This window comes from Zalophus californianus, chromosome 8, assembly GCF_009762305.2.
Source record: "Zalophus californianus isolate mZalCal1 chromosome 8, mZalCal1.pri.v2, whole genome shotgun sequence".
Taxonomy (NCBI): Eukaryota; Metazoa; Chordata; class Mammalia; order Carnivora; family Otariidae; genus Zalophus; species Zalophus californianus.
Window position 1 is genome coordinate 78252233 of NC_045602.1, and position 18638 is coordinate 78270870.

At 47.9% G+C, this 18638-nt stretch overlaps 1 protein-coding gene across 19 annotated transcripts in view; it reads left to right on the top strand.

The window, feature by feature from the left end:
* Positions 1-18638, top strand: part of INPP4A (inositol polyphosphate-4-phosphatase type I A) — a 131067-nt gene that overhangs the window by 74553 nt on the left and 37876 nt on the right. For all 19 annotated transcript variants that reach the window (XM_027621118.2, XM_027621124.2, XM_027621129.2 and 16 more), the window contains exons 5-13: positions 6248-6366; positions 8580-8696; positions 8982-9061; positions 10634-10745; positions 11581-11671; positions 12171-12318; positions 14862-14992; positions 16791-16895; positions 17425-17533. In XM_027621118.2, the coding sequence (XP_027476919.1) occupies positions 6248-6366; positions 8580-8696; positions 8982-9061; positions 10634-10745; positions 11581-11671; positions 12171-12318; positions 14862-14992; positions 16791-16895; positions 17425-17533 (1012 nt within the window). The remainder of the gene's footprint in view (positions 1-6247; positions 6367-8579; positions 8697-8981; positions 9062-10633; positions 10746-11580; positions 11672-12170; positions 12319-14861; positions 14993-16790; positions 16896-17424; positions 17534-18638) is intronic.

Here is an 18638-nt window from a genome sequence, read left to right on the forward strand (position 1 = left end):
AAAGGGCCAGAAGTCTACTGAATAACAAACCCCCTACTTGGCCCTCCCCAGCCTTCTTCCTCTTATTTTAATTTGGCCAGGCTTATTCTTCCAGGCAGGAGGCTCTCACTGTGGAGAAAGTCAACCACTCACTGCCACTCCCTGCAAAGAGGCAGATGCGGCTTTCTGGACCCCCGGCGGAAAGTAGGCCAGCCAGCTACCCAGGCACTGTGGTGGAGCCCATCCAGCCCACCCTCACACTCAGCCTTCTGATACTTCAGTTCTTAAAAATGAATGGGCATTCTTCTGTGCATATAAAGATTGGTACATGCATGCTGATTGCAGCTTGATTCATAATAGCCAACACTGGAAACAACCCACATATCCATCAGCAGGAGAATTCACTATGGTACATGCATACAATGGAGTACCACCCAGCAAGGAAAAGGAATGAGGTACTGATACATATGTGGATGAATCTCAAAAGCATTGTGCAGAGTGGAAGAAGCCATATTCAGATGTATATTTATGATTCTGTTTATGTGGAACTCAGGAAGACTAATCCACAATGACAGAAGACCCGTCAGTTGGTTGTCCAGGAGTGCTGGTGAGGACTGACTGGAAAGAGCACAGGGGACCCTTTGGGTGATGGAAATGTTCTATATCTTGACTGTGGTGGTTATATGGATGTAAACGCTTGTCAAAACTCATTGAGCTCTACACTTAAAGTGGGCACATTTTATATATAAATAGCTCAAATTTGATTTAAAACAAAATGTAAGAATTGTTAAAGATTAAAGGCCTTTGTGAAAGGCCACACATGAAAGAAGAAGCAGGAAAAAACAGAACTTGGAAGAAACGCAGACATTGAAGAAAGTAGAAGAAAACGTCAAAAAATTATAATTTATATCCTCAAGAGAAGATGGCACACCTGTAACATAAGAACAGGATGCTGTTAAAAAAAAAAAAAATTGAAGAACAAGGGCAATCTTAGAAATTTAAAATAGGACTTTAAAAAATACATTAAAAAGTCAAAAAATGTTGGAAGATATTTAAAGAATTATTCCCCAAAGTAAAAATTTTAAAGCAAAATAGAAAATGGGAGAGAAATTGAAATGGAAAATTAGCAAATTCAGAGGCCCAACATTTACAGGGGGAAACAGAAAAGGGTGGAAGGGAGAGAATTACCAAGAAATAAGATAAGAAGTCTGTCAGAACTGAAAAGTGTGTTTCCAAAAATGCCTACCAAGGCCCAGCATAATGATTGAAAAGCCCCAGAACAAGGCATGTCCTGAAGAAATTTCAGAGCACTGGGAATAAAATGAAGCTCCTAAAACTTCCAGAAAGGGGGAAAGAAACAAAAGAGGTCCTATCCAAGGATCGGGGTCAAACTAGCGTGGAGGGGATTCTCAGCAACCCTGGGAACTTGAGGATGGGGAGGAGCCCTTTAATGTGCCTGGGAAAATATTTATAATCTGGAATTCTCCACTCAACCAAACACTCAGTCAGATGTGAGGGGAGAAAGAAACTTATTTCAGCTTTGCAGACTCTCCTACTTACTTCTCCCACATCCTTTCTCTGGAAGCGAGTGGAGGATATGTTCCACCGAAAACACGGAGCAAATTGAGACAAAGGAAGACATGGGACCCAAGAAGCAGAGCCCAACACAGGAGAGAAGTGAAGGAAATCCCACTTGGCTCGTAATAATATTCACTGAGCTTTACTAATGCAGAACAGGGATTTAACAACAACAACAACAAAATTCCCACTAAACCGATTGAATGTAGAGACAAGATGAGAGTTGATGTCACATCAGTAAAAATCTTCACCCCTGTGACAGGAATCAGGATAGTTCTGATTCTGGCAAATCAAGGACAGTACGATAGCCATTTGAATGAGGCACACAGGGGAAGAAACGGCTTGAAGTTTTATTTTAAGTGATTTTTACCACAATGGAAAAAAAAAAAAAAGAAGAAGAGGAACAGGAGCCCAGGATTGAATAGTCAAATATTTTATCGTAAGTTTAAAATTAAAAAGTGCTCATTTTAAAAAACCTGTAATAGAGAAAATGTCAGAGGAAGGGAATACCCTATCAGAGAGAGATAATCACAGTTGACATTTTGGTGTAGATCCTTCCAGAAATATTTTTTTTTACACCCACCCAGTGCTCTACAGAATTTTTAATGATTTTTTGCCTGTGGAGGTGATGGGATTATCTACAAAAATGTCATGCTAGTATTCTTTTTTTTTAAAGACTTTATTTATTTATTTATTTGTTTGTTTGAGAGAGAGAGAATGAGAGAGAACACAAGTAGGGTGAAGAGCAGAGGGAGAAGCAGACTCTCCGCTGAGCAGGGAGCCTGATGCGGGACTCGATCCCAGGACCCTGGGATCATGACCTGAGCCAGAGGCAGACGCTTAACTGTCCAAGCCATCCAGGCGCCCCGTGTCATGCTAGTATTCTTAACATGTTTTTTTTCACGTGACAGAATGTCATGGGCATCTTTTCATTGTAATAAACACGGGATCTGCCCCATCACTTTGGATGCCTATGTAGACTCTACTGTGTGGCTCTGCCATATTTATTGCAACCCGTTGCCTGTTGTCAGACATTTTAGGTTCTTTCCAATTTGCCATTAGTAACACCACCACGGTGAACATACTTGTACATAGATCATTAACACGTTTTGCTGATTATTTCCTCGGGATAAATGCTTGGATACAGAATTGCCGAGTCAAAGGATATGTACTTAAAATATATTTTACTGCTTTGCCTCGTCGACAGCACTTACCCAGCTGGGATTACAGATGATCTGGTTGGAGAGACAAGGCATACGTGCCAGAGACTCATGGCTTCTCTGGAAGTTTGCCAAAGCGATGTAAGTGACAGGACAGGTGACTGTGGACTGCTGAGGGGAAGTATCTTGGAAGCCGTGGCCCTTGGGCTAGGAATAAACACTGAGTGAGACTTATCCTGAGCCGGCTGGGGGTCGGGGCTGGAGAGCAGTTACCTACAGGAGGGTGTGTTCTGAAGGTGGCACTTAGCCCATTAGCCCTTAACCTGACACCCGTCTTCCCGGCTTTGGCCACCTGTTATACCTCAGTCTGTCTGCTGTCACTTGTGCTTGAGAGACCCAAATGTTCCAGCTTCACGTGGGTGTTAAGAACCCACACGTGATGAAGGGGCGAGCTGAGAAAAACCAGGCCCTCAGTCACTTAAACACATAGCTTAAAGGGGGGGAGCAAGTGAAATGGTCAAATCCCTGACTCCTGCTGAGGCAGACCTAGCAGAAGAAATAGAAGAGAACCTTAAAAATGAACAAAGCGTTAAAGCTTCTAGAAGAAAACAGAGGGTCACTCCCAACCTCAGGGTAGGCAAAGATTTCTTGGACAGAGTGCAAAAAGTCCTAACTCTGTGCTTTGGTTTGCTATCCCTGCCGTAACAGATTACCACAGATTGAACACCTTGAAACAACACAAACTTATTATCTTAGAGTTTGCTTATGTCAAAAATCCAGTGGATTCAGTGATGTCTCTGCTTGGAGTCTTACAACACCAAAATCAAAGTGTCAGCAGGGCTGCGTTCTTTTCCGGGGGTGCTAGGGGAGAATTTGTTTCTTTGCTCTTCGTATTGTTGGCAGAATTTAGGTTTTTTTGGTGTGTGTATGTGTGGTTTTAGGACTGAGGTCCCCATTTCTTTGCTAGCAGCCCGGTGAAGCTGGTTCTCATTTATTAAAGCTGCTCACATTCCTTGGTTTGTGACCCTCTTCCTCCATCTTCAAAGCCAGCAATGGCAGGTGGAATGCCTTTCATGGTTTGAATCTCTCCTGCCTTTTTCCCCCATAGTCACATCTTTCTGACTCACCCTTCCACCTTCCTCTGCTACTTTTAAGAGCTTGTGTGGTTAAGCCCACACCAGTAATGCAGAGTAATCTCCCCATGTCAAGGTTCCATGACCTTACTCACACCCATAGTGCCTATAGTGTAAGATAGTCACAGGTTCCAGGGATTAGGATGTGGATACTCTTTTGGAGGGAGGGACAGTTTTCCTGTCTATCACTCCCTAAGACTAAAAGTCTAACAAACAAAGCTGAAGATCTGTAAGAAAATAAATTGGTAATCCACAGACTGGGAAGAAATATTCACAACACATATACCTGAGAAAGAACAGGTCCAGAATAAAATATGCATAAATCAACAATAAAAAAGTCAACAATTCAGTTTAAAAATGAGCAAAAAAACTCAAGCAGACTCTTGACAAAAGAAGTTATAAAAAGGAACAACAAGCACGTGGTGAAAAAATGCTTTGCATCATTAATCATCATGGAAGTACAAATTCAAACACATCCATCAGAAAACTATAAAATAAAGACTAACCCTACCAAATGTTGGTGGGGATGCAGAACAACAGGAACTCAGATCCACTGCTGATGGGATTATAAAATGGTGCAACTACTTTAGAAAACTGTTAGCATCTTGCAAAGTTAAACATATCCTCTGCTATAACCTAGAAATGTCACTGTTAGATACTTATGCAAAAGAAATGAAAATGCACATCCACAAAAAGCCATAAACAGGAACATTTTTAGCACCTTTATTTACAACGGTTCACCACCAGAAACAACCCAATGTCCATTAACAGAATGGATAAATAAATTTTGATACATTCATACAATGGAATCTTACTCATCAATTGAGAAAGAGGGAGAGTGATTATCAGTACATACAACAACGTAGATTCAAGAACAGACCAAAGTGATGGAAATCAGAAGTTTGTTGCAGAGGCTGGGGAATTGACTGGGAAGTATGAGGGGGAAATTCCTAGTCTGATGTTTTGAAGAAGTTCTCCATCACCAAAGTGATGGTTGCACAGGTGCATATGATTGTCAAAACTAATTGAATTGAAAACCTAAGCTCTTTGTATTTTATTATATCCAATAAATAGTGAAAATTCATAAGGGCACATGAGAAGATAATACAAATGGAGAGAGAACTAAAATTATTTTTCAGAAGCAAAAATCAATTTCTGCATTTTAAATCACCAGTGAGCATTTAAAAAATTGGGAATGATGAGGGCAGGCATGGCAGAGTAAGGACCTCCAAAGATCCTCTCCTCTATAAAGGCACTGAGAACACTGGCAGAAATGGTCATAGTCAGTTGTTTTAGATTTCTGGAAACTGACCAGAGACTTGCAGCAGTCTGGGAAGCATTATTGCTCCTCCAAAAAAGGCAGTTGTTTCTACCAGTGTTGAACTTTGATTTACCATGTATTTCATCAGTTCTGAGATATATGTTGTTTTTTTTTTCTGTTTTACTGTTTAATCAAAAAGTGTCTTACGATCAATAGCATATCACAGTCTAACGGCAGTGGATCCTTTGGCTTTCATTGTGCTTTTCACAACAGATAGGGTGTTCGATTCAGTGAAATGGGATCATTTTTCCTGTGGGTCACTCCTGTGTTAGGATGATCTGAGTCTTATCTATTTCAGAATGCTTATTAGTACAATAAACTTTCCAACTGAAACAGTTCTACAAGGTACTGTTACTTCCAAAAAGTAACATTTTTAGTAATCTTGCATTTGGTATGAGTCTTATAAGGAGAATAAATGAGCAATGACGTCTTTAAAAAAAAACGAAAGCCTTTGTTAATGCTGCCACAGATTTTTAAATTTGCTTCCAACACACATCCACACAGAGACCAGCGGGGCACCACGGCTCAGGGCTAGTCACCACAGCCATGGGATGCAGGCATGTGTAGCTGTGTCTTGATTCTGTGGCTGGTTAGCTCAACGGGTTAGAAGCTCAGATAGTTACTAAGGTCCAACATTATGGGTCAGACCCCGTGTGGGGTTGTTGGCTTTGTGTTCTAGTTGGTGGACACAGAACAGCTCAGTCTTCCACTGGCACTTAGGGCCTTTGCTGTCCTGAGGGTGGGGGTGGGGGGGGAGGGGGAAGGGACGGGCGGGGGATTGTGGGGAATGGGGGGGAGGGGACCCACAGGAAAAATGATCCCATTTCACTGAATCGAACACACTGTCTGTTGTGAAATGCACCATGAAAGCAAAAGGACCCGCTGCCATTAGACTATTGAGAAGAGCTTGTTTCCAGTGTAAAAGATCACCTCCACATGACAACTGACAGTGTAATCGTCCCATCCCTTTGGTGGCACTGACTTTTTTTTTTGCTTTCTCTGGGGGTGCTTGGAACCGAGAACTAACCAGAGGCTGATTTTAAAGGACTTGTTTGTTTCCCATTTTGATTCCATAGCTTGCAGTGAGTTGCATACTCCATCGCTAGATCGAAAACCAAATAGTTTTGTAGCAGTGAGCGTCACCACCCCTCCTCAGGCATTCTGGACGAAACACGCGCAGACGGAGATCATCGAGGTGGGTGCTGCCGGCTCCGACCCTGAGCTGTGTGAGGGGCTCACGCCGTGTTTGTAGCCTCCATGGGAGGGCTGCAGGTGACCTGAGCGCTGGTAGCTGCCACCTCACCGATCCTCAGTACATTGATCTTACTCTCCACATTCATCTGCGTGGCATTTATATTTGCCATATCCTTTACAGTTACCGATGAGCCATTGGCTGGTTGTCTTTGAACAGTGATCCTGTAAGGTTGTTGCCTCTTAAGAGGTAAAGGGCCCATTCTTCATTGTCATTTGGCTGCTGCTTTCGGAGAGTTGTGTTCATTAATCACAGTTTGGAGAGTGTTAACTACTAACCAGCCTTCTTACTGGACATACCCCTATTTTTATTGGCTTTCTTATTACATCCTTTTGCATTGGGTGTTTTATGTTTACGTTTTATGTTAAATTAAGTGATGTGCATTCACCTTGGGAATTTTACAAACTCCTTTTAGGTAATTGAGCACTGTATATAAGTTATGAAACTGAGTATAGGATCTGTGCGAGATTGTGCAGGGTTTTGGCTGTGATGTGAGCGTCTCTGTGAACTAACCCCTCCCTAGCAGTCTCAGACTTAAACTGCATTTCCTTGTCTTCCCCCTTTTACATTTTGGAACATAGGCCATCCTTTTTCATTCTCTTGGAAACTTACTTCCAAGTTCAGATCAACAGTTTTGTCCTCTAAGCATCTGCTGAGGACTGCCTGTGCCATGGAGCGCAGTGCTGGGTGCCGTGGATGATACAAACACCTTGGAGGCCCATCCTGTGGGTGGGGAGGCAGTGAGCGTGGTCTGTCTGCACACAGCTGTGTGGGGATGGGTGGAGCAGAGAGAGGAGGGCAGCACATGGGGGGTGGGGGCCCTTCTAGCTCAGAGGATTGGAGAGGCTACGTCTGGTGGTGCTTAGTGAAATTCTGACTTAAGAGATCTGGGTGGGGCCCAGGACTCTGCACTTGTCACATGCTCCCAGGTGATGCCCATGCAGCCAGTCTGGGGACCACCCGTTGAAGAGCACGCCAGAGTTCTTTGGTAGTCACGCGAAGGCATGCAACAGGAAAGCGTCATGTGGGTTTGGAGAGTAACCTTATCCTGCTGTGTGTGTGCAAAAGGCCCAAGTGGAGGAGCAAGGGAGAGAAGCCTGGAGCGTCAGGCCAGGAGTTTGTAGCGGGCCAGTGCAGGCCTTTTGGAGGGGAGTCGCCTAACTAGATGTGTTTCAGGGAGGTCCCAAGTTGACAGTCACCTGGGGGGAGTGTGTGGGACCTGACTGGCAGTGGATAAACGGGGTGCATGTGACAGGCCCTGGAGGTGGGTTTGTGGGAGCATTTCATTGTCACTAGGTGGTTGAGAATGTTGGAGAAAGAGGCACCAAAGCAGACATTTGTAGCCTCCTTGGGAAGAGGGCCAGAGATGGCCTTAACCAAGGGCAGATGGAGGGGGAGGTTGGGTGGGCTGCCACCCCAGCAGGCTGCCCAGGAGGGGCCGTCCAGCAGACCCTGAGAGCCTGCATCTGGAGCTGCAGAGGGAGCACAGCTAGAGGCGTGGAGTCCATGTCACGCACAAACAGGAACTCAATCCATTTTGCTGAGATAGTTAAGCACTGCCTGGGAAAGAGAATATGTTATGGGGCTCTGGGGGCAGGGCTAACCGGCCAGGAAATGGCCACCTATGAGCTAGAAACTCACAGCTCGTCTTTTGAAAAGGATAGCCTTAAAAAGGTCAGTTCTTAATTATTCCATCCATGGGATTCTGGAAATAAGAAATGACTTAAGCCATTCATTTCTTCTCTCATCTGCCTTTGTACCTCTTAAAGGAGAACAACCCAAAGTAGGAGATCCAAATACATCACTCATTTAAAGGGTAATACCAGGAATACAACGTGGACATCCAACTCGTTTCACTCTTAGAGGATCCCTTCCAGTGAGCGAGAAGCTCTTAGAGTGAGCCCGTGGGCGCGGCTGTGTGGTGGGCCTGCCTGTGGTGGCTGCCTCTCTAGAGGCCGGTCACACTACTTTGTCCTTTCTCTAAGCAGGATTTGGGCTTGTTTGTAGGCATCCATTTAGGCCACCATCAGTGTTTGTGTTGATCCACGTCAGTAAGAAGGTTAGTGTCTCATTTTGAAGATATTGGTGTGTTTCCAAAGCAATTACTTGGAAAAACCCAACTCTGTATTCTGATTTTATTCTCTTTTCTCTTCTAGGGAACCAACAATCCTATATTTCTAAGCAGTATTGCCTTCTTTCAAGACTCTCTTATCAATCAGATGACCCAAATCAAACTCTCCGTGTATGATGTCAAAGATCGATCTCAGGGAACAGTTAAGTAACACGTTGTGGTTCATGGGATTTTGTTCCCTTTTTTTAAGTTCTGTAATCATCTGAGTGAGAGGTGAACACAGATTAACTTCACTACTTTGCTCATAAAGTCACTGATGTCCAAATGTATTCGTCTTTAGGAATTTCTTCCTGAGCATCCCTGTTGGGCTCCTGAGATAGGGTCAGATGTGTTGTGGGAACCAGCCTGCTGGACTCCTCTGGGGCCTGGTATTTGGACCAGAGGCAAAGCAAGCGTACTAATGCCTTCTCTCCCCGCTCTTCCTCAGATGTATTTACTGGGTTCTGGAACATTCATTGTCAAAGACCTGCTCCAGGACAGGCATCATAGGTTGCATTTAACACTAAGGTTGGTATTTAATTTTACTCCCTTGAGAGGATCTAGAATTATGAGGTCCAGGGACAGATTGGGGGGAAGGCCCCATTTCTGGCACTCAGAGAGGGCCCAGCCCCCTCCCAAAGGCTGGTGTCAGTGAGGAGGTGGTTTCTTACTTGAGTGAGATTAAAACTCAACCCATCAGAGGACCTGTTAGGGATTGGAAATGTGCAGTATCCATAGGAAATGTGAGCCCTCTTCTATGCAGACCTAAAGGAAAACCTATCTGATAATACTCAGTATTTTTGTCTATCATCTCTTCCCTCCCCAATAGAATATGATCTCCTAGGCAGTAGGGTTTTTGTCTGCTTTGCTTCATTGCTGTATCTTAAGCACCTAGAACAGAGCCTGGTGCTCAGTAAATATTTATGGAAGGAAGGAAAGAAGGGGAACCGCCCTGTATCCCTGAAAGGAAGATGAAAGGGGTCAAGATGTCAGCCCTTCCCAAAATCATTTCGGGGACAGTTCTCACTGAAACCCCAAGACATGGTGTTCTTTTTTTCAAAATAATGTAAAAGTTGGGAAGATAGTCCAAAATAGCAAAAGAAATTTGACAAGGGTTAATCACCTGCTGGACAGCGCACCATTCTAAAGCTACGGTGAGAGCAGTGTCGCAGGCATTGGGCAGAGCGAGAGCCTGGCTCGGCCCTCGGTGTGCATAGGGAGCCTGCCTCAGCAGGAAGGACTGGTCTTACAGAAAATGCAAGGGGGCGTGTGGGGCAAAGGGCTGCTAGAGAAAAATATGTGCCAGAACTAATTCTAGTTGGACCAGAGCTAAATATAAGAAGTGGACATCTTCCTTTTGAAAAGGGGCTACATAGGACTCTTGAGCAGAGAACATGGGGGGAAGCCCTTCTCCAGGCATTAGAACAGTGAGAAAAAGCCACAAAGGAAATTGTCAGTATGTGTGACCACATAAAAGTTTAGAACCTGGCTAAGTTGGACACCTTAAATAAAAGGCCTGAGGCGTTAGGGTATCCCTGGGGCCTCCCTGGATGAAGTGGATGGGCCCGGGCTGCTGGCAGCCAGCCTGAGGGGTCTCAGGGGTGAAGCTGAGCAGGGCTAGGGTGGCATTAACTGTATCATACCATCTTTGGGATGCTTTGGGAAACCCTGCACTTACTTGGGGTCCAGGCCTAGGGCTTGGGTGTAATCAAAGCTTAAGGATGGGTGGGAAGGAACAGAAGGGGGTTCGGTGCCAGAAGAAGGTGTTTTCCAGTCCTGGTTCCGGGATGCGTCCTCATCACTCTCGGGCACAGAGGTTAGCCCGGGGGGCTGATGGGTGCCTCCCAAGCAAGCATTGGCTCTTCCCCTCCAGCTGTACCCCAGGCATATCTACACTTCTCTGTGGCGCCGTGTCCCCTCCCAGCCATAGCCCTCCTCTCTGCTCTCACAGTTTCCTTGTCTGCCTCCCCCGGAGCCTGTGCATGTAGTGAATGCTGGCTGACTGACCGCTCGATGACCCAGGGTGGCTGAGCTTTGCGTTTAAGCAGGAAACGAAGCGCAGGTACAGTGGCTCTTATCAAAGCACTTTGCTCGTGGCAGATCTGCAGAGAGTGACCGTGTGGGTAACATCACCGTGATCGGCTGGCAGATGGAAGAGAAGTCAGACCAGCGGCCCCCTGTGACCCGGTCTCTGGATACCGTCAATGGGAGGGTGAGCATACCACCTTGCTCCTCTCTGTTGGAAGGAGTCCGAGGATCTGTCCAGATGGACTTGGCCTCTGTGCTCTGGGAAGGGAAAGATAGGGCCCCCTAGGCAGAACGTGCCTATCCCCCCAGGCACTTCTTGAAGTAGTGAGAAGGGGGGTCCTTCAGGGAGCATGACATGCAAGGCTCTGCTGGGTGGGGGCCCAGCTAGAGGAGCTGCAGTCGGGCGGGGAAGGGGGGCTGGGGGGTGTTGTGAATGAGGCCTGGATTACCTTTGCTGTTTTGTTAGAGCTTCCCTCCCAGGCACACGTGTGCCCCACAGCCACCTTATGTGCGCCTCCCATCCACACACCCATTGCAGCATCTCACATACCTCTCCTCCTCTCCCCTCCTCCACCCTCTCTCTTGGCACCCTGTCTCCCATGCACCGTCGCTTGGACAGGCCCCTCATGCTCTCAGACTACAATTCCAATATACCAAACACTGGTAAGGGGTCACTGCTGTAAAACACGGAGCTAGCTCATTTTACCCAAAACGAGCCCGGGAGGTCAGCTGTGCAAACGTTCCTGAGCATCGTCCGTTTCCTGCCTCTCATTCTGTACGTCACAACACCACAGGACCAGGTGAAGTGACCTAGTCACTAGAAAATCATGTTTCGTGGCCTGAGTGCAGTGTACTGGCAGGTGGATTAATTTGTGGCTGGGGCAGTGTATTACTGTAGAGTGAATGGTGGATACCAATTTTAAGAGTACTTTGATGATGCACATGGGCCCCATTTCTGCGGAGTGTTCTGGAGTTGTCTGGGTCTCACTGTTTCTCTGCTTTCCTGTCCACCTCATTAGATGGTTCTCCCGGTTGATGAGAGCTTGACAGAGGCGCTGGGAATCCGATCCAAGTATGCTTCGTTGCGAAAAGACACTTTACTGAAATCGGGTAAACAGCTTCCTCCGTTGGTACTCTTGCCACTCTTGTGAGTGTCCACTCGGGCCCGTGCTCACCCTTTCCTCCCCGCCTGCTTGGATTGTCACGGCCAGGCACCCCCTCGATTGTCACCTCCCTGCCACGTTTCTAAGTGCCGTGCTTTTCGCCAGCATGTGGCGTTCGTAATATTCCAAGCAAGGGGTGTGGGGGGCGGTCCCTCCTTCATTCCACTCTTTCTCGTGTTACCTCGGGTTTGGTGACTGACAGCCTCCCCGCCCCCGCCCCTGCACTCCAGAGTCAGTTCCACGTCCTGGGACAAGACGATTGCATGTGGTGGGTGGGGGGGAGCAGCCAGGTTCGGTCATTTTGGTGGGCTTTGGTTTAAATATTCTCGTTCTCTCGAGAGGAACAGTAAGGAGCACCGTTGAGGGCTCGGGGGAGGAGGGCCCACGCGGCAGGTGTGTTGCCGGCTCACACACAGCCTCTGTCCCCTCCGCACCCCCCACCTCAGTGTTCGGCGGCGCCATCTGCCGCATGTACCGGTTCCCCACCACGGACGGCAACCACCTGCGGATCCTGGAGCAGATGGCGGAGAGCGTGCTCTCCTTGCACGTGCCCCGGCAGTTCGTGAAGCTCCTGCTGGAAGAAGACGCGGCCAGGTGAGGCAGGCCGGCTGCCCCTTCCTTTCCGGAAAGTTCTTAGATGCGGTGGGTAGAGCACTGGCAGCCGGGAGGCTGGCTTCTGACCCAGCCACCGCTACTTGCTTGCTCGGCGGCCTTGGCTTGCTGAAACCCGCGTTTGCTCACCTGTTTCCCGAGTTCCTGTGCGAGGCCATCCCCAGACAAGGTGCGGGAAGCACCAGACAAGGTGTGCCCAGCACGCAGTGCCGACTCCCTTCCCTTCCCCCCTCCTTTCCCCTCTCAGTCGGCCTGTAGAAAGTTAGGAGTGGCTGGTCGTTCTTGAGTCCTGGGCACCCGGGTCAGCAGTCTCCTAGGGGAGGGCCATGGTGGTGGAGGCTACAGAGAGCTACGAGTGACCCATCTGGGCCCTCTGGTCCTCCGCATCCCTCAGCCCGGGGCATGTTCCATTGATCCCATGGCAGGGAGAGCCAGAGAGGGGGCTCAGCGCCCGCTGAGCGTGTTACCCATCTTCCTCACATGTCCGTTCTCCTCACTGTCATAAAACGGTGTTAATTATGAACACAATATAAGAACATGAAAGGACACAGTGCAGTCAGGATCTCACTGTTCGAATATAGGTATTTTAAAAAATTTTTTATCTTGAAAAAACTCAACCTAAGAATGACAAGAATAATGCAATGAGCGGCTTTATGTCTGTATGTGTACTATTTTATGGTTATTTTAGTTAAAAATTTTTTCCTTTCAGCTTTTCCATATTTGTGCAGATTTTCCTAACTCCCATCTCCATTTGCACAGATCTTCAGTGTTCATGTTATAATGTTAACTGTGGTATAAATTCCCATTATTTGATGTACTAGGTGATAACTTCGAAGAGTTGACTCATTTCACAAGAACTTTGGTTTTGAGGGTTTTGTTGTCGTTGTGTTTCCCACCAGTTTCACGCATGTGGCTGGTATGGTGTGTGGTGTGGGGAGACTTCTCGATGAGCGAGACAGACTGTGGAAGGCAGGCCCTCTGGAGAGGTGGGGGCCACGCCCCGAGCCCTGGCTGTGTGAGCTGGGAGCAGAAATTAGGAGGGGTGGTGAGAAGGGGAGTGATCCTGTTAGATGGTAACGGTAAACGGACACCCGAAGCACGGGCAAGGGGCAGGAAGACGGGCGGAGACATGGGAGAGGGTCCAGCAGCAACCCCAGCAGATGGGGCTCGCGTGCTCATGAGCAGCCCCGCGGCTGCAGGGCCAGCCGGCCAGCAGTGAGCAAGGACATAGGTCTCACCACGGCCTTGCCTGCGTACGTACTCTTTTACCTTGATTTTGCTATTTTCATAATAAAATGGTACAACTTTCTTTTTTAACTTCAGACAATCTGGTAGATTCCATAAAATTAGCTTTTTTTCCCCCACAAAGGAAAACATGCATAGTATAAAAAAAAACCAAATAGTGCCAAAAGGCTTTTAATAATGACCTAAGTCTTGGGGTGCTCTACTGTCTGATCTTCCTCCTAGAAACAACCACTTTCAGCCGTTCTAGTGTGTATCATTGTATTGCTACATAAATGTGTAGCGTGCTCTCTTAACTGGTTTTGGGGGTTAGCTACTGATTCCCTGTGGTGAAGATGTTAGGTCTTTTGTACTTTCCCGTTCCCCAGCTTCCTAACAGGGTTATGCCCCCGCCCTTTTTTGAAGTCCATCTTGTGTTTTCATTATGCTGATTACGTAGCCGTTATTTACTGCTGAGCTAAGATAGTTATGTTTCAGTTCTTCTACAGCTTTTATTTTTCTGGAGGTGACAGATCTTCTTTCTTCTCTTCTCCCTTCCCCTGCCTTCCTGCTGCTTTTAGATTTAGATAGCTCACTACTCACGTGGAGAAAGAAAGCATAGCCAAAGTTGCCGGCCCCCTGTGGCCCTTGTCCCTTACCCCAGGGGACAGCCCTGAAACAGAGGGGGCTGGGTGAGCACAGCAGAGCAGGCCCCCACCCCCCACCCCCCCGGCCGGCCAACTGTGGACCACCGCTTGGCAGCTTTAGGTCCTGCAGCAATGTTCTGAGGGGCCGGGTGGGAAGGCCCAGGCCGCCCTAGAACATGGGGGCAGTGAGAAGCTGTCTCACAACGGCCCCTAGACGAGACAGGTGAGTGAGATGGCCTCAAGCAGTCACTTACGGGCCTCCACTCCTCTCATCTCCCAGGAGGGTCCCACGTGGCCTGTGGGGCTCTGGGCAAGGAGCCACTCCCCTAGAGCCCCTCTCCTCCACTTAGTTTTCCCTGGACATTCGACAGGGTTTCTGTGAAAAGTGCCTCTGTGCTTTTCCACGTGGTGAGTGGTCTGCCCGTCATACAGCCGGTCCTCCTAGAGTGGTGTGTCCTGTTCCCCGCCCCCGCTTGCTGTGTAGACCTGCAGTGTAGCCATTGTCCGAGGCCCTCCCTGGCATTGACCACACTTCCATGTCCGTGTTGTTCTCCTGCTTGGTTGGGACACCTGTGCCTCTCCCAGGGAAGAGACCTCCACAGCCTCATGTGTGCGTGTGTGTGTGTGTGCATGTGTGTGTGTGTGTCTTCCCTGCAGAGTGTGTGAGCTGGAGGAGTTGGGGGATCTGTCCCCTTGCTGGGAGAGCCTCCGGCGCCAGATTGTCACTCAGTACCAGACCATCATCCTCACGTACCAGGAGAACCTGACTGACCTCCATCAGTACAAAGGTGGGTACTGGGTCTCCATTTCCCCAGCTAGAAAATGAGAACCTGGCTCAAATACTCTCCCTGACAGACATGCTAATGGATTTTTAAAAATAGATTCTCATGTAGGTGTGAATTCTTTTGAATATGGCTTTTTCAGATCTTAATTAAGAAGACAAGTATGTGAATTGCATTAAAAATTCCTTCTGTGGTGTCATCTGCCAAAGCAACTCATGTAGGATGAAATTTAGGAGAGACGAAATCACAGGCTGCTGGTTCATGTTATTTTTTGTCTTGGTCTAAAGTGCCCAAGGGAAATGCCCCAAAAGACGTAAATCGTTTGCTTTGAGACAAAGTGGTTTCCTAGATTTCCCAGTTTAAATATTCAACAGTCCTTGTATTGAACATCTGAATTGTCTGAGTGGAGCTCTATATTTTAAGTATAGACACCTCACATTTCTTCTTGAAAGATCCCGTTTGATTTTCAAAAGACTCTAAGGGTAGATTTAGAAGACTTTTCTTAACTAATTCCCTTTTTATTCCAAAACAGAATGAATTTTTTGGTTTTTCATTACTTTATTCTCTCTCTTCAGATTCTTCCCTCCCCCCCCCCCACTACATAATAGGATTTCAGGGTTAAAAGAAAATCATAAGTCCTTAATATTAAGGTTTTGATATGAACCTGTCCATGAACTTGGCTGAGAAGAAGTCACATACAGTCAGGTCAAAACTTGGGTTTGGTTTGAATCTGAAGGGCAGGTCTAAGTGTATTGGCAGCATATAGCTGAAGAGACTTAGGAACCTACCCATGCCAGATACCTGTTACCTGGGAAAGCGGGAAACCCACATGAGCTTGAGTTTTCCAGAGCAGAGCATCTCAAGTGTCAGTGTGCATCCTGGTCCCTGAAGATCTTGCTGCAGTGCAGATCTAGGATTCTGCATTTCTAACAGGCTCCCAGGTTACCACTGCTGCTGATCTCTGGGCCTCTTGTAAGTATCAGGCCCTGGAGGACAGTCTCCTAGCACAAAATGCAAGGTAGACAATGGCTGGTCTGCATTTTGTATACTGGTATGATTTACCTTTTATCACTAGAGAGTAAGTTTATTTCTTCTTCTGATTGTCAGTGAATTTGTAACCCCTTTCTTTTTCTAGGCATGTAGTTCTTAATTAGTTTTGGATTCTGATTGTAGGAACAAGATTGTAGATATTAGTTATAAAACATCATCCAACCTCCTTAACCCCCCGAGTTTAGGTTTGTGTTTCAGAGGGCCAGGATCCATGCTATGTAGCATTTGTTTATCTTGATAGATCTGAGGTGAGGAGCGGACCTTTTCATTTCTTTGTGGAAATGAGATGTGTTGCTCTGGTTGAACCAATTTCTTAGATCTTGCATGATGGCGGTCTCCAGGGTTGGAACAGGCAGTCCCTGGCATGGGCCCATTTGCTTTTTATAGCAGTGCTGACATCGTGTTGCACAAAATCAGTCTTTATGTCAGACTTTTCAGTTGAGAGCTGAGTCATGGGAGGGCAGGGCACCGTAACCGTAACCTTCTGAAGCTGCTCCTAGCTGGCTCTGCTCACCACCTGAGCACCCAGAACCAGTCTTCTGGCCAGTGAGCTGCCCTCCCTCCAGTGTTTTACCCAGCCTGCTCTCTGGAAATGAAATGTGCTCACGGGCAACTCAGAATTTCCTCGGCCACTACCAGCAGGTACCTGCCTATGTGCGGCCACTTCTTCAGAATATCACTGTCCTACGCGCCCCCATTCCTGAATGCAGGGCATGTGTCAACGGTCCTTATTTTCTCATATTCCGTTTCTTAGGTCCCTCGTTTAAAGCGAGCAGTTTGAAAGCAGATAAAAAGTTAGAATTCGTTCCCACAAACTTGCACATACAGAGGATGAGAGTTCAAGACGATGGGGGTTCAGGTAACTATTTTTCTGTTCCTCTCACTAAATCACACTTGACTTCCTTTCCCCCCATGTGCTTGGTCCCCATGCTGCCCCACACGTGCGCAGCCTTCCCTGTGTGTGCTTCTGCCTGGCAACTCAGATAAGAGACATGGCACAGGACCCTTGTAAGGTCTTTGTTTCCTGGGCTTTTCCCTCCCTTTGTTCCTTCCCCTTGTCCATCCTCCCTCCAGCTTCCCTCTGTGTTTCTGTGGCAGCAAGTCGCCTGTCAGTTATCCTTCCCAAGGAGGGGTGCAAGCTGAGTTACCGGTGGTTGCCTCCAGCCCTTTGTGGCCCCATCTGGAGACGTGCAGGAACCCCCTCTCTGCTGAGATGATGGTGCTGGGCTCCAGGGGCCCTCGGACAATCAAGGCTGTGGGGCTGAGGGAGCGGGCTGCTTGGAAATGGGCTGGCGGGGCAGGGTCCCGGAGTTGCGTGCATATCCCTGTAGCTGGCTTGTCCACAGGCCTGAGCCCAGAGTAACGGAGGAGAGCTTTCTGTCATTCAGATCAGAACTACGACATTGTCACCATCGGAGCACCAGCTGCACACTGCCAAGGTTTTAAGTCAGGAGGTCTCCGCAAAAAGCTGCACAAATTTGAAGAGACCAAGAAGCAGTAAGTACTTGGAGGGTGTTCATGTGTTCTTGTACAGCTGTCTGGTGCTTCCTAGGTCAAAAAAAATAAATAAATAAAAATCAAGAGGTGACCGCAAAAACATCCAGCCATCCGATGTGCTTTTGTGCGGCGGGAAGAACTGCCTCGTGGCCCGGGTGCTTCTGTGTGTGTGACTGAGCTGGGGGGCGGGGCGTGAGGGCACCTGATTAGTGGTCCTGACCCTGCAAAGGAACAGAAAAATTGAAATCCCCTGGAAGGTGGCTACCCCGTGTGGACCCTCTGCTGCCTCAGCTGTCCGTTAGAGCCCCTGGTCTGTCACGCCAGGTGTGCGGTGTGTGTTGAACGCCACAAAGTGTGAAGCCCGCAAGAGAGTGCTTCCTTTCCTGAACGAACTGCGGTGGTAAACATTCCCTGTTTTAAGAAGCCTGGAGTGGGGTGGGTGGTGGGAGGGGAGCTACACGCAGCTGCAGTCCAAACAGGAAATGGCCAGGTAGGCAGTTGGGGAAGGGCATCGTGGAGCGTGCAGGGAGGTATTCCTGAGGCGTGGTGCTTTGAGGACAGGAGCTGAGGGGGAGGGCTGGCCTTGCTGGCAGCCTGTTCAGTGCAGGGCCACACGCTGGTGACCCTGGATGCAGGGGTGACAGAGGTAGGCCTGACCGCGAGGGGCTCCTGGCCTTGCCTGGGAGCGGACGGGTCAACAGCACCACTTGGAGCAAGCACTGCCATGCTTGGAGCAGGGGTGACGGGGAGAGAGCCACAGGCCCCAGCTGTTGTGTTGGATATGTGGGAGGCGTTGGTGATCTTCCAGAATGTCACCCGTCAAGATTTAAATAGATGAGGGGGGCAAATATAAGAAGTAGGGGCGATGAGTGTAGATGGTCCTGTGAGATCCTTGGACCATGGAGTAGAGGAAATGGCATGCAGGTGTCTGTCTGGTGAGAACGGTTATCACTTGATTATGTGTTCGGGCTGATGGGGATGGCGAGAGTGAAGAACTGTTGGTAAGAGAAGTCGATGGAGCAAGGTTCTGTAGATGCAAAGGCCAGACCAGGCAGGGAGTCCTAGAAGGTGGGGTGCAGAGAGGTCCTTGAAGAGTGAAGAAACA